Genomic DNA, 14,816 nt, shown 5'->3' on the forward strand with positions numbered 1-14,816 from the left:
GCTACAGCTGCCTCTCATTCTGCAACAATGCAACTCCTAACACTGAGCACTTTCATGACACCATCTTTTGCACCCCGTATGGAAAGCACACACAAAAAATTACACCTCTGAGCAACGCAAGTTGTGACCACAAACCCAGCTTCCTGCACAATGGCACATAGCTTTCCAAAGCTGACATTGAGTACAAGGCCAGAGAAATCACTGCAGCATCTCTACCATCTCACGCAGCTAGCGATGCCTTGTTTTCAGGTTTAACTGAGGGCTGCTCAGTTGGAATCCCAGAGAGGGATTGGGAATTGTAGAGCACGCTGATGAATCTCATCCATACCCTCTGAGGTTTTTTGTTTTCATGAGCAGTATTGGAAGTGGCTTCTGCCTTTGAATGCAGAACTGTCCTGGGCTGCTCTGCACTGAAGGCAGGTGTTTTCCTCCCAGCTGAAACAATTTATTATCCCTAAACTCTTTGTTTAAGGAGTGATTTAAAAATTAATGCTGTGTAATCAAAAAATAATTACCACCTCATTAGTGAAAACCATGAACAACAACCATTTTCACCATCAATTCTACTCAGTAGACATTTGCTGTCCCAGGCATCACTTAACCAGAGCAGCTTCTCCAAGACAATTTTCCAGTGGTGAGGGAGGGGCAGGAGACAGAGAAACAGAGCAGACTGCTCAGGGAAGGTGAACCGCTAGCATAAACATAAGATATATACTGTTCCTCAGCTCTGCACAGTTCCTTTTGCACAGTCACTTGTGTGCAAAACCAAATGCAGAGTTGGCAGAGCTCCACTGGGAAAGTACTGCTAAATGTTTCGACTCACCACAAAGAAAAAAAGAAGAGGAAAAAAAAGGGGAGGGGTGGAGTGGAGGTGGGGTTAGGGGAGTGGTGGTGGGGCAACTTTGGCCTACTTTGACCGAACCCTTCTAACAATTTGTTTGGAGTAACAGTCCTACAAGCAGCAGCAGCACATGTTTACAGAGAGCGATCAGAATGCGGCCGTGCAATGCTTGCTAAGAGAAAGGCGTCTCCAAGGGATTCACCTGTGGATCACACGCTGGCAAGCTGGCATCAACACCCACCGCCAACCCCAACCAGATGCACAGTAGTGCAACGGCAGCCTTAAAGCTCCACCCTTAAAGAAAAGTGGGGTGTGGAGTTCGTTTCTACTCTAGACATAAAAAGGAAAGAAAGAAGTGGGGGAGAGATTCCTTTCATATCTTTTAGAGGACTAAAGGACAGGGCTCTGTGAACACACACAGAGCCCAGACTTTCATTTTGTTCCCAGAACTCTGCTCTGAGTTGCCAGGAAATCGCCATGAGCTGGAAGATCCACCGAGCAGAATATTTTCAGCATATTGCGCAGGGAGTTTTGCACACAACTCTCATTATTGTTAGCAAGGCTTGCGTGTCTAATTCCATGCGCACAGTGCTGAAAATGGACCCCTTGGTGTGTCTAGTCATTTATGCAACCCAATATGCAAACCACTCAACTGAAAGGGCTCTTCAATAGTGGGAGGAGCTTCTCTGCTAGCTTTCATGTGGTTCCCATTGTTATGAAAACTCTTCCCACTGAGTATATTTGGGAACAGCTGCCTCATCTGGAGCTCGGCCACTCTGATGCTTCCCAGGACTTGAGCAAGGGAGAAAAAATGATCTCTGGGCTTCTTGGGAGGAGAAAGCAGATGGGATGGGCTGCTTCTGGATGCCTGTGCTAACTGAGTGGCAGTCACGTCCCAAGCAGCGATGGATATATAAACACACCTTGCCGGCTCCTTTCTCTGGGGAAGAAGAGCTTAATATTCAGAGATCTCAGCAGAGGGAGAAGGAAGCCCTTGTCGTTGGCTGCCTAGCGACTGGCTGTTTGCCGAAAACCCATCATCCCAGCTGACTGTGGGATGCATGCTGATGCTGTTCCCTATTGTTGCCACTTCTGCTGTGGCGGCGGCTGTATCTAGTCAAGTGTCACTGATTCCTCGCCCCTCCAGAGCAAGCAGTCTGTTAATGTGCAACCAGTCAACAACCAACTCGGTCACGGGAGTTAGGGGAAGAAAAAAAAAAAGACAAAGCACGCAAAAGACTGAAAGGAAGGAGTCTCTCCACAAGGTGCAAAGCATTATCAAAGCCTCAGCTCGGCTTCCAAACTCGTGTTGCTTTTAGTGTTTCGGGGCAGGGTGCCCGTTTCTTTTACTCAGTCAAAGCCTCCAGCACCAAAGAGAAGGACTAAAGTGTAGCAAAATAACAGAGTGAGAACAGCCCTGACACTTTCTTTGCAGAAAATAATTACAGCCATATCCTGAAAAAAAGTAAATAGAATTGCAAAGATAGGTAATATCACAGAATCACAGACTATGTATTAGGAAAGAACCAGAGAAAGCAAGGGGTACAGGACAAAAACATATAAACATTCAAATTGATGTTTTCAGCTAATGCGATACAAACAAAATAGACAAAACCAAGTAACAACAAAGCATACCAACCCATTAAGATGCAATCATAACGGAGATAAACACATATATAATGTTATTCATGCCTGCTTTCTATTCTATGCAGGGTTATACAGCACACTCAGCACTGTCGGATCTGAATGCCTTCCAGTAATGCATTAAGCAATGTTATTAACATCCATCATATGCTTTGTTGTCACCCCATCCCTGGGGGGAGAAGCGTGTACTGCAGTGTTTTTGTTTGCCTGTCTGTTGCTTTTCTTTTTTTTTGCTTCGACTTCCCTTCCATGTAAATCCAGTTATCTCCTGTAGCAACTTCTTAAGAAATAGGGAGATATATCTGTTCCGTAAGAACAGCTTTGCTACTTTGCTATGGCTGTTTTAACACAGTTCAGTCTCCTCACCACTGTTATTTCAGATCAGGGATCTCAGAATGTGATTCTGGGATAGACACATGCCAGGGAATTTCCTGATATCTCTCAGCCCCCTCACCTGTTGCTCTTTGAAAGCATAATGAAGTATAAACTTGGACGATGTGCTGTTCAAGCAACATGTGATTACTTCTCTTAGTTCTAAAAATGGGATAGGACCCATTTGGGGGTAGGCTGTAGCTGAAGGTACCTTCCCAGCTCTTTGTGGGAAAAGAAATGAAACAACAGTAAAATGATTTTAACCATAAGCAAATAAGTGGTGGTATTGTCACCCTCCTCATCCTGGGAGGAGATTGTATGTAATGAGGGTGACAAACTGCAAGAAAACAAGAAAAAACTATCAGACCGATGTGATAAGCCATAACAGATAATGCAGGGGAGTTTTGAGGAGCAGCTGCATTATTGGGTCTTAGCACACCAACTGGTAGCATTTCATCTTTGCTAACGTGTTCCAGAGTGATAAAGGAAGTGCTTTGGGCTGTGGCTAGAAGATGGCCCAATGTGCCAACGCTTTGCCAGTAGGCAGCAAGGAGCTGAGATGCGCCAACACTCAGCTGGCAGGAGCAAACAGCCCAATGTGCCAACACCTGGCTGGCAAGTATCAAGGAACCAAGATGTACCAGCACCTGGATGGCAGGCAGCAGAGAGTACAGATGTGCCAGGGGCAGGAACAGAGAGAGTGGCAGGCGCCTGGGAGGACATTTGCCTTGCAGATGTCAGCTGCGCACTGTGCATATGAAGCAATCCTACCATAGAGCTGTCAGGACCCATTCCCAAGCAAGGATGGGCCAGTGTCTTAGCCTATTCATCCTGACAGATCTACATTTAAATAACGCCAAGCATGACAAAAGCCAGGAAATTCAAAGTTAAAGCTATTGCTCAGGTTTTAAGCTGAGCTATTAAGGAGAAAATAGCCATGGAGCAAACTTCGGAGCAGACAGGCTTTGCTTAGAGCCATATTTACTTATAGCAGTGATCTCATTTAAATTAATAGGGTAGTCTGCATGAGTAAATGCTATTCACTGGGAGTACAGCAATTTCCGTGTATTCTCTGGCTTGGCTTTTACTCTCACACTCCTGTCATGCACATCTTTCCCCCTAACTTCTTTCACTGTAGATTTCTCTCTTTTTTTTTCCCCCACCAGCCAGCAGGGCTGCCAGCTCAAAGATATTTTCCTCGCACAAACACTCGTGTGTGGAGAAGGCCCTTCCAGGAAGTAACGAAGGTGGGAGTGGATGGGGCTAAAGGTGCATAGCCAGGGCCTGCGGGTTGGCAGAAAGCGCCCAAACAGCTTCATTTGCCAATACTGGCTGAATTTGCAGAGACACCAGTCTGGAGGCTTTAATAGATTTGGGGTCAGTCTTTGTTGGCAGATCAGCCCAGATAATAACAACCTACACACCAGGCAGCTAGCAACACATCTGGTCAGAGCCCTGGTTTCCCGTTTTAACTGGTACATCATTTGCCTGACTTTCCTTGCCACTGTTGCCATTCTGCACAGCCTTGTGGAGCACCAGGCCCGGATGTCTGCTCTCAATGGATGTCTCAGAGCAGGAGTTGCATTACAGCCCAGATGGGAAGCATCTGACACTGTGTGGAGTGCAGTCCTGTGGCTCTTCCAGCTACAAACACCCGCATGAGTCAAACACAGCAGCAATAATCCAGTGAAAAGCAAAGTGAGCCATGGGGCTGATCCAAAGCTTCAGTCTGTTCTTACAGCATGTTTTGCCTCACGTGACAAATAGCTCTTTTATTATCAACTTATTTTAAGGAAAGATATAGGGCTGGTAGCTAACACCCCCATGCCAATAAAACATGGAGAAGCCTTATCAGGTACCCCAGCCTGAAGTGTGAGTGCAATTCATCTGCCTGTTACGCATGTTACAGTTTTATCAGAAAATGATTTCAGATAAGACCAGAACATACCAGCCAATAAATAATTACTGCACAGGGGGAGCCATCGTCCATTCCATATAGGCATTTCACTGCGCAGCCATCACCCCAACACTTGTTCCCATGCACAGCAGCACACTCTGTTCTAGGCTTGGAGCACGGGGCCCACTGATGGGTTCCCCTCCAGAGTAATAGTGCCCACGACCCCCTGCAGCACACCCGCTCCTGGCAGGCTGCAGTGGGCTGGTCCCTGGCAGCTGTTTTGCACAAGGGCTGCATTGTCTGCGGGCAACGGAATTGCTTTATGGGCAGTGCTAGGGGAGCGAGCCCTCTGTCAGCTGCCGCTGCGTCCAGGGAGACTCACTCATCGCATGCTCTCATTACTTGGTTATCTGGCCAAACACACTCTGCTGGTGTCAGGTTGGAACAAAGGATGCACTCCTTGTTCTGCTTGCATTTCTTTTTTCAGCAAAACCAAACCACGTACTTCTGTCTTCTCCCTCTCTTCAAAGCTCATAGGTGTATAAAATGCCATAATTTGGGACTGGCTTTGGAACAAGTGAGTTTTTGTTCGTGTGAGTGGGCAGCGTGTCCCTGCCATACACTTTCCCTTGGCACCAGGTAGAGAAGGACATGCTGAACCCTTGCTGGAGGCAGCTGCCCTGTTCCCAAGTGGCTGGTGGCATCAGAGCCTTGATGACCCCTCTCCCCCTGCTTTCATGAGAAGAGCTGGCTTGAAAAATCCAAAGGAGAAATAACCCACATGACACACACCATGACACACACCCACAGGACACATGCCATGTATGCTATGAGGAGTGCTGGGGACAACTAGCCCAGCTTCACCTGTCTCCCCCACAGCTGGCTTCTCTCCCACCAATATCTAAAAGAAGAGCCTTCCAAACTATCATATATCAGGGAGAGAAAATTCTGCATACAGATGTACAAGTTCTGCAAACAGATGTACAAGATCTACATGCATCAGCTCCACAAAATTCACACATCCTTTCTTTAAGGTGAGTGGCTGCTTTGGTGAACAAATCAAATACATATCGATTTTCATGCTGGTTGTTGTGGCAAACAGAAAGCGAGTGGGTTTTTGTGACTCAGACTTACAAATGTTTGATATTACCTATTTATGATGCGCTCACACATCGTTTTCAATGTATACCTTATTTTTTTTTGCTTTATTTCATGTGTACTAACAAATTGAAACCTTTGTATTCTGATACATGCTCAGTGACATTTTGAATGTGTTGATGATATAAATTATAAATGAGATTCAAATACCCTAAAACTTGGGGAATCTGGATATGCTTTGAAGGTTAATCCTTCCGTATTTTCCCCTCAGAGGAAAGAGCTAATCAATTATATAATAGAAATCTTGTAGAAATAGAAAACTTGAATGTACGCGCTAATGTAAATGCTAAGGTTATCTCATATTTTCCATTATTAGTCAATTTCCAGTTACTTACAGCACTGTGCAACTGATTAAATCTCTGCGGTCATTTCTTACACTGAGCTAAATGGAAAGTTTCAACAGAAACAGTTTATCCATTTCTAATAATTTCGAGAGTAAACTTTTTTCTACTGTTAATTCATTTCCTTCCAAAATTCTAAACCTTCGCACCGCAAAAGAATCACAGAATCACAGAATGGTTTGGGTTGGAAGGGACCTCAAAGCCCACCCAGTCCCTCCCTGTGCTATGGGCAGGGTTGCCCCCCAGCAGCTCAGCTGTCCAGGGTCCCATCCAACCTGGCCTTGAATGCATCCAGGGATGGAGCACCACAGCTTCTATGGGCAGCTGTGCCAGCACCTCACTGCCCTCTGAGTGAAAATGTTCCCCTGACATCTAATCTAAGTCCCTTTTAGTATAAAACCGTTTCCCTTTGTTCTCTCACTGTCTACTAGTGAAAAGGTTGATCTCCCTCCTGCTTGGAAGCTCCCTTTAAGTATTAGACAAATTCTAGCCTCCTTTCTTCAGAGAATGAATTTGACATTTGGTAGAAGCAATCCTGGAGCTGAAGTTGTGGTTATTATTTTGCTAGGGGCTGATTGGGGGTTGGAAAAGTGTTATTGGCTATATCAAAGAACAGGTGTGCCAAAATTAAAAAACAATGAAATAACATACAGATGCTCATTAGTGTTTTCTAGAAGCTCCCTCTGAGAACCTGAACAAACTCACTCAAACTCCCTCAGCTCACAGTTTTACCTGTGTCCAAAAGCTGATGTCTAGCAATAGTTCCGCTCCTTTTAAATGAAGTAGATGGAAAAAAAAGGCCTGTTTTCACTTGGAAACAAAAGGCTGGTCAGGGAACCACTTGTTCAGCTGTTCTTCTCTACTTAGTGTGGATAAATAAGATGAGTTATTGAACTCTTCTAATTAGTGAATGCTTACTGGATAGGGAAGTGTCAATCCTACCTCTTCATGGGTAGAGTAATGCTTGTGGTCACAACTGAGATGCAGTTTGCTTGGCTGTATGTATCACAGCATACAGAGAGGGTTTTTTTGAGGAGACTCGAAGAGGAATGAGAACTTCAAGGGGCATGAGGGAAAAGAACAACTTGGAAGCAAAACTGTAACTTGCTTCTGTTTGAAGATACTTCTGAAGGCTCCGATACCAAATACCATCTAAAAAGGCAGTTGAAAAATGAATTTAATGAAAAAGAACTAGAACGTATTGAATTATATTCTACAGCTATCAGAAAGGATTTCATATAAATAGAAGAGTTAAGACACCTTCATACTGCAAGATCCCTAACCACAATCTCCTAACTGCAATCCCAAAATATCTCTTGAGTTTCAGAAGTGTCAGACATTTGCATTCTCTGTCAAATTTAATAAGGATTACTGCATATATACAAATAGTCCTTTTGAGAATCACAACCATGGCTTCATTAGGTAAATAAGAAAGGGCATGATAAAGAATTAAGAGGAGTCAATTTAACCTGTATTAAACACTTTTTCCAAGTTGCAATATTATTGTAGCCAGTTACTTACTGTCCTCAGGTAAGTTGTTTTCCCGTTCTTCTCTCTCCATCTGTTGGCACCAGCCCTCCATACGGTCTCTCTCTGCCTGTAGTAGCTTCAGAAACCAGTGGCCATCTCGTGGGCACACTGACCTTTGAACAGCTTCCAGGGGATCTTCAGTGATAGAGTCAATCCAGGGGTCAGGAGGAGGTAAAATAGATGGGTCAAAATCTGTCTCAAAGTCATCATCCACTGCACATGCATGGTAATGGTTTCCTGACCCTTGTATGCTAACGGTAGAGGTGCTTGCATCTCGTGAAAATTGTCTTGATATTTGTCCAGAACACAAATTGTCCTCTTGAGGGTCGATTATTTCAAAGTTCTCATGGAAATCCAGGTCTGCTTGCACAGCTGTTGTTACACTATTAGATCGTGTAAACCTGCGAAAGCTTTGAAGAGCACAAACACAAAACGTTTAGAAAGCTTTTGTTAGGTGGCACGAGAAAAGTTAGGTAAGAAAGGATCTCTTAAAATTCTGCTTCTTCTCCTAAGACTGGCAGTCATGGCTTTCAGTGCTACGCTCTGTTTTTCTTTCTGGAAATGATTGCCATACAGTGATTGCCATACAATGATGCAATGATTTGTTTCTCATTGTCAGGCAACAGACATCTCTCTCTTTGTGTCTTAATGAGGGAAGCACCAATAATAATGTGGTTTAAAGAAGCCAGCCCATGTGGCATCTAACAGTGTTGGTGCCCCAGGATTTCAGGTCATCAGTTCATGAAAGGTTAAAGAGATCCAGTTTTAACTAATGACTGATCGTAGAATCATAGAATGGTTTGGCATGGAAGGGACCTTAAAGGTCATCCAGTTCCAACCCCATGCCATGGGCAGAGTTGCCACCTACCAGCTCAAGCTGCCCAAGATCTTTCGACTTTTATAACTCACACTCTATTGAAGTTGCACACTTGAACCGAGTACATTTTAAAAATCATGTATGTGAGATTGATAAGAAAGTAATATCAATGAGTTCGCTATCTCTATAATATTACATCTATCACCCATGAAGTAGACAAGTATTTCAAGCCCAGCCAAGTATTTCATATTGCTTCCTTGTAACAGCTCATTGTAATGACGTACCTACTAATTTCCTGCTTTCCCAATTACAACTGCCAGCACTCACACCTTTAGCACTCATTCCCAGCATTAAGAGATGTTGTTTTACACATTCAACCCTTGGTCTCGAAACAGCCTCTTTTACACAAAAGTTAATGTTCCGCCTGTGTTACTCTCATTGTGATGGCTGCTACCGCGTAGATAGCTTCCTTTCATCTTGCATTGCTTCCATGTGTTTGGAGTCTCTGAGAGCAGAGAGCAAACCCTGTGAGAATGTAGGAAAGCCAGGAAGGCAGAAGGTATAAGCATGGAAAAAAGGAGCTTTGGGTGTTTGTGTCTGTTTTATCTTTAATTAAGCAAGACTCCAAATTCTGCAGTCCAAGGAATCTGAGGTGGAGAGGAAGATATAGAAGAAACAGAGAGATCTATGAGGAATAAAAGACACCTAATGCACTGTAGGGGATGGTAAGTGAGAGCAAATATGACAGGCAGTAAATTGTGAAGGGAATGAGTGGGAAATTTTTAGGTAAATAGTTACAGATAGCCAAGGTAGATCTAGAAACCCATGTGCAGAGAACACAGGAAAAATATAAGTGAAGCAGATACTGTTATGCCTCATGATAGGAGAAGAAGATGGAAGGAGGTGAAACTATAAAGTAATTAATGTAGATGCTATTGAAACCAGTAATATTTATCATAGAATGGCCTGGGTTGAAAAGGATCACAATGATCATCCAGTTTCAACCCCCCTGCTATGTGCAGGGTCATAAACCACCAGACCAGGCTGCCCAGAGCCACATTAAGCCTGGCCTTGAATGCCTCCAGGGATGGGGCATCCACAGCCTCCTTGGGCAACCTGTTTCAGTGCGTCACCACCCTCTGTGTGAAAAACTTCCTCCTAATATCTAACATAAACCTCCCCTGTCTTAGTTAAAAACCATTCCCCCTTCTCCGATCACTGTCCACCCTCATGGATTTAGCCTTCAGAATTAACATAGCTTTTAATTAAGTAGGGACTCCTTAATAATTTGAGATGCCATCACACTCAGGCAGCTGGTACTTCAGTCCTAACTTGTTCACAGTCTCATATTTACTCTTGAAACCAGTGTTAGGACCTGCTTCCCTGTGACATTTTGGCTGCTTTGTCCTCAACAGTTTGGGCTTGAGCAGCAATGAAAATCTCAGTGACAGTGGAGTTGGATGCTGAACACCATTTCACTTCCCATAATTTCTATTCCATCTTCCACTGAAAAGCAACAGCTGATAAGTTCGACTGACAGTGTCTTTAGTTTGCAGCTGGGGAAGGAGCAGATGGAAGGAAAATGTCAGGGACCTGATACGACCACATACCTAAGGAACCATGCTACAGAACTCAAGGAGAGCCGTATCAACTCCTACTGGTAGAGGAGATTAATGGTGGCTGTTGTGGGGCTTTGAAGGGAATGGGGCAAAGCAGTACTGAAGTCAGGAAGAGTTCTCCAATTAAAAAAAAGAAAAGATTAATTGTTCTGCAGAAAGAAGTCTGAAGTACTTTCACAGCCAAACCAGTCCCTGAAAAACTTTAATAACAGATTGTGTGCTTTTTGTTCTGTTTTGTTTTTTAATATGATGGGCTGGAGCACAAAAAGATTGAATGCAGGAGCTGCTGCTTGCAGCTCCTTTGACACGTGCTTGTTAAGTGATACAAAAATATGGCTAAGGCACTGCAGTTTTGCACGACATGCACCAGCAAGCTGAAAAGTATGGAGCAAGCAGAACACTTCAGCTTGGCAGTATTTATCCTTTGACAAGCAGAGCAAAGCGTTTTGCTATGGACTGATATGGCAGAAAAAAATCAGAAGGGAGGACAAGGTTAAGTGGAGAAATGGTATGGCTTCCATGGGAGGAAAACCTTTTCTTGGTTTAGAAAGCAGACGACTGAAGAAGGCCATGAGAGTTTGATGGCATTCCGACTAGGTGACATCTCACCATTCTGAGAGGGCAAGAGCTGCAGGGAGGAAGGCAGCTGAGTGTAAGTCTGAGAGGCCTACAGGTTTAAATTTAGCAAAAGGAAGTGCTTCTTCACACAGTATGTAATTAAATTGCCACAGGATCCTGGGAAAGCCAACGGTAAAAATATGTTCAAAGAGAAGCTGAACAAATTCACAGGAGACAAGTCCGGGAAGGGCTGTTACACACAGGTTTCGGAAGTCCCTAACATCCAGCAGCTGAGCAGGGAGGTCTGCGGGGAGAAACGTTGCCCTGTACACACCCTTCACACTTTGCTTTTGCACACATTCCTTTAGACTTGTTTGGAAGATCTGCTTCTGGCCCCTGGCAGAGAAAGCTGTTCAACTGGTATTAATGGTTAGAAAGATTTTAGCTTTAGGCTGATTTGACAGTGAGCGTTTTTTCGGTCTAGTCTATGCTAGTTTTTTTTGCTTCGTTTTGTTTTGTTTTTTAAACTACTTTGATTTGGCCACCAACCTGACAAATACCTTATCTGCACTGAAATGCATGCTTGCCTGCATATACACACCCACTGACATACAGTCACCATGCTTACACAGGATTTGTTTTCAGTCGCTTAGCTTGCGTTCACTGTGAGCCAAGGCAGTACAAAGCATCCTCCACACCTTCCAGAGTAATGGAGAAAAGCAATGCCCAACCTCATCCTTCTCCATACCCCTACCTCCATATCATTTCTGCTTTTGCTTTCTGCAGTGTCCTAGACTCTGATTTGCTTCTGGGTTGGATGACCATTTACAGTTTCAGATAACACCCCGCATTTTCAGACTACATTGAATCTCAAATGTGGAAACATTAAGGTATACTTGCCAAGAGAATGTATTGCTGGAGGCACTACATTTCAAAGCTTTCAGGACTATATTCTTTTGGGGTTCAATATAAGCTAGTACCACCAAAAGCCAGACTCTGCTCAACAAATAAAACGTAATGACCTACTTTCTTTTGCTTTTGTTTTATCTATATAACAGTATGCTACAGGCTTGCTCGACAGATTCTTGGCACTGGGTTGTGTAACCTATCTGTCTTCAAAAGAAAAACAACTTGGCAATAGAATATAGCATCAGTTCAAAATTAAAAAAATACTCCCAAGGAAATGTATGTTGAATGACACGGAAATACAGGAAGGCAACCACTATCTGCCTACCTCCAGCACATCTAAATGAGCTGCCTAATAGATGGTAATCTTAGCCTCTGACATCGCTTCCTCACTCATTTCCAGGATGTTTTACTCTTGCAAAATACCATTTGTGTTCCATGTGTCTTTCTCTTTCTTTTTTTGCTTTGCTCTTATTTAAAACAGGAGAGTGGCTGAGCTTAAGTTCTCATTGTTTCTACACACACAGAACATTCATGGATCTACCTAAGAAAAAAAAAGTTAAGAAATTGCTGGTAATTGTTTTTAACAGAGACTTCCTTCTTCCTCTGCTTTCAGGCTTGGCCCTTTTGTATTCAGTTGTGCCTTGCAGGCACAAGGTGTAATAATTACAGCTTCAGAGAACTATAGCAGATACCTGGCCTGCGGTGCAGAAAGCCATGAAACCTCAGACTGGATAAACCAGTATGGAGAGCAACAGTAGATGTGTTTTGAACAGCAACAGCAGCGTCACCTGTTAGCATTTGACTCCCTACTCCTAAACGTTCTTTTGAAAAACATGTTTACACTTCAACTCAGAGAACTTCTTTCTTTCCTAAAGAAACAAACAGAAAACAAAACCCCAGAACAGATGCCGATTCCAAAGCAACTGATGCATAGCAAATGTCAGACTCTCATACATTAGATTAGACTTGCCTCGCTTTACCTATTGGCTGACTCTTTCCTGCTGTGTATTTCTCTGTTAAAGCTGCAGCCACTATCAGCAGAATAGAGCAAACAGGGGACTTAGCATGAACAGCAGCCCTGACATGGAGGTCTTTTGATGGCAGGATCTTCAGCCACACATCTACACGATCTTAAGTTCTTTGCTCTATCCACCCCCTCTACCACTACCATAGTCTCTTTTTTCATCACTACAAGTCTTAACAGGGAAACTGATCCTCTGTCATTGTTTTGTGTCACCAAAATCCCCTAGAATTTCTCAATGGAATGGCTTCCACTGTGGAGAACACAGGAAGTCAGGTAATGCTGTGGACCAAAATCAAGGAAAGCTTAGTCCCATCTCAGCTTAGGTAATGTACAGTTTTGAAGGTTACATTCTAGAAACTGAGGAGTTCAGAAGTTTGAGTTAGAGCATGACTGGCTGGTTGTGCAGGGGGGACCCTGAAACCTGAGTTTTGTTTTGTTTTTTCCTTTCTTTTTCTTTTTCTTTCCCCCCCTTTTTTTTGGGGGGGGGGTGGGGTGGGGGGGTGGGGGGGGTGGGAGGGGGGTGAGGGGTGGGTCGGGGTAAGAAGTCATTAAACCCAAAAAACTAAATGAAGAAAGTGTTTGTTGTTCCTTGAAGACTACAGAAGAGTATATTTTTTATCATATTACCACATCACCACTTAAAGCCATTTCATGCTATATGCTGTGGTATACCACATACCAGACATTACACTATGCCAAAAGGTGAGGAGAGCTTCCTTTATCACCACAGAAGCTAGAGAAGATGGAGGATATAGAGAATCCTAGGTTCTTACTCTCCTGTGGCAATGTCCTTAGCCCATGATCTACCACTGTGTCAGCATTCAGAATTTCTTACGATGTAGTACAAGACCAAGTACAATAATCAGTTGATAGTATGACTAGGAGCAATGAGTAAGATAATTTTGGGATGAAGATGTAATGGGAGGAAATCTAGAAGCACACATGGTAAAATGCAACAAACTGGAAATAGTCACTGAGTTATAGGACAAAGAGCAATAAAGGACATGGCCTTTATTCAATAAAGATGTGTTATAGTTGGTCTGGCACAATATGTGGCTTCTCCTTTTCTGTTTGAGTCAAACTGATTAATTCGATCATCTTCTGTAGGTGAGAAAGGCAAGGTGGTTGCATGAGGCCAAGAAAGACTCAAAGGTACATAGAAAAGACAGTCCGAAGAGAGTCACAGAATCATGGAATCACAGAATGGCCTGGGTTGGAAGGGACCTCAAGGATCATGAAGCTCCAACCCCCCTGCCTGGCAGGACCAGCAAACTTCCACGTTTACTAGATCAGGTTGCCCAGGGTCCCATCCAACCTGGCCTTGAACACCTCCAGGGATAGGGCATCCACAACCTCCCTGAGCAGCCTGTTCCAGGACCTCACCACTCTCCTAGTAAAGAGGTTTGAACTGAAGAAATCAGCTGCATTAGCAATACTTTTCAAATTTGTCTCTGGAAGGGATGGGTCATATTAAGAAAGGGGAGAAATATGTTATCACCATGAGGGAGATGAGGTGAGAGAGAAGAGAGAAACAGCAGGAAGACGATGAGATCAGTTTGGAAGGAAACGTATGCATTTTTTTGTCGTCCTACCCTAAGAGAAAGACTTGAGAATGGTACTCAGTAAAACCTAGAAATCTTAAGAGTTACATGTGGGGATTGGGTATGAAAAGGAGAGTTGAGAGCAGGTGGTATAAGGAACTGAGGATAAGTGATGGATCAAGTTGTAATGTGGTCAGGGAGCGTTAGCACATTTATCCCTTGAGCAGTGCAAGAGGAAGAGGATTCAGTCATTTGTCTTGGCATGAAGCCCAAGTTGCAGAGAGTGAAGGGCTAAGGAAAGGTCTAAGCCAAAGTGAAAGAAGAGATAGCTCTGCTCCAGCGATGCTCCGGTTTTGAGCTACTTGGATCAAGACGGAGGCAAAAACTTTTGCTCACTTGGTCCGAGTGCAGAAGAAGGAATATTTAAAAGGGTGTGAGGAAGTACGACTCCTTATGGTGAGAATGGCCATCATGTGAGGTGAGGGAAAGGGAGAGGAAAGAGTAGGAAACTAAGGAGTAAAACAAATTTTGTGTGATAGGCTTTTGGTGCATTAAGCAAAGAGCT

General features: G+C 43.7%; 1 protein-coding gene across 4 annotated transcripts in view; it reads right to left on the bottom strand.

The window, feature by feature from the left end:
- DLGAP1 (DLG associated protein 1) overlaps nt 1-14,816 on the bottom strand; it is a 375,465-nt gene that overhangs the window by 6,864 nt on the left and 353,785 nt on the right. For all 4 annotated transcript variants that reach the window (XM_072327378.1, XM_072327379.1, XM_072327380.1 and 1 more), the window contains one exon: nt 7,775-8,193. In XM_072327378.1, coding sequence (XP_072183479.1) covers nt 7,775-8,193 — 419 coding nt within the window. The remainder of the gene's footprint in view (nt 1-7,774; nt 8,194-14,816) is intronic.

This window comes from Excalfactoria chinensis, chromosome 2, assembly GCF_039878825.1.
Source record: "Excalfactoria chinensis isolate bCotChi1 chromosome 2, bCotChi1.hap2, whole genome shotgun sequence".
NCBI lineage: Eukaryota > Metazoa > Chordata > Aves > Galliformes > Phasianidae > Excalfactoria > Excalfactoria chinensis.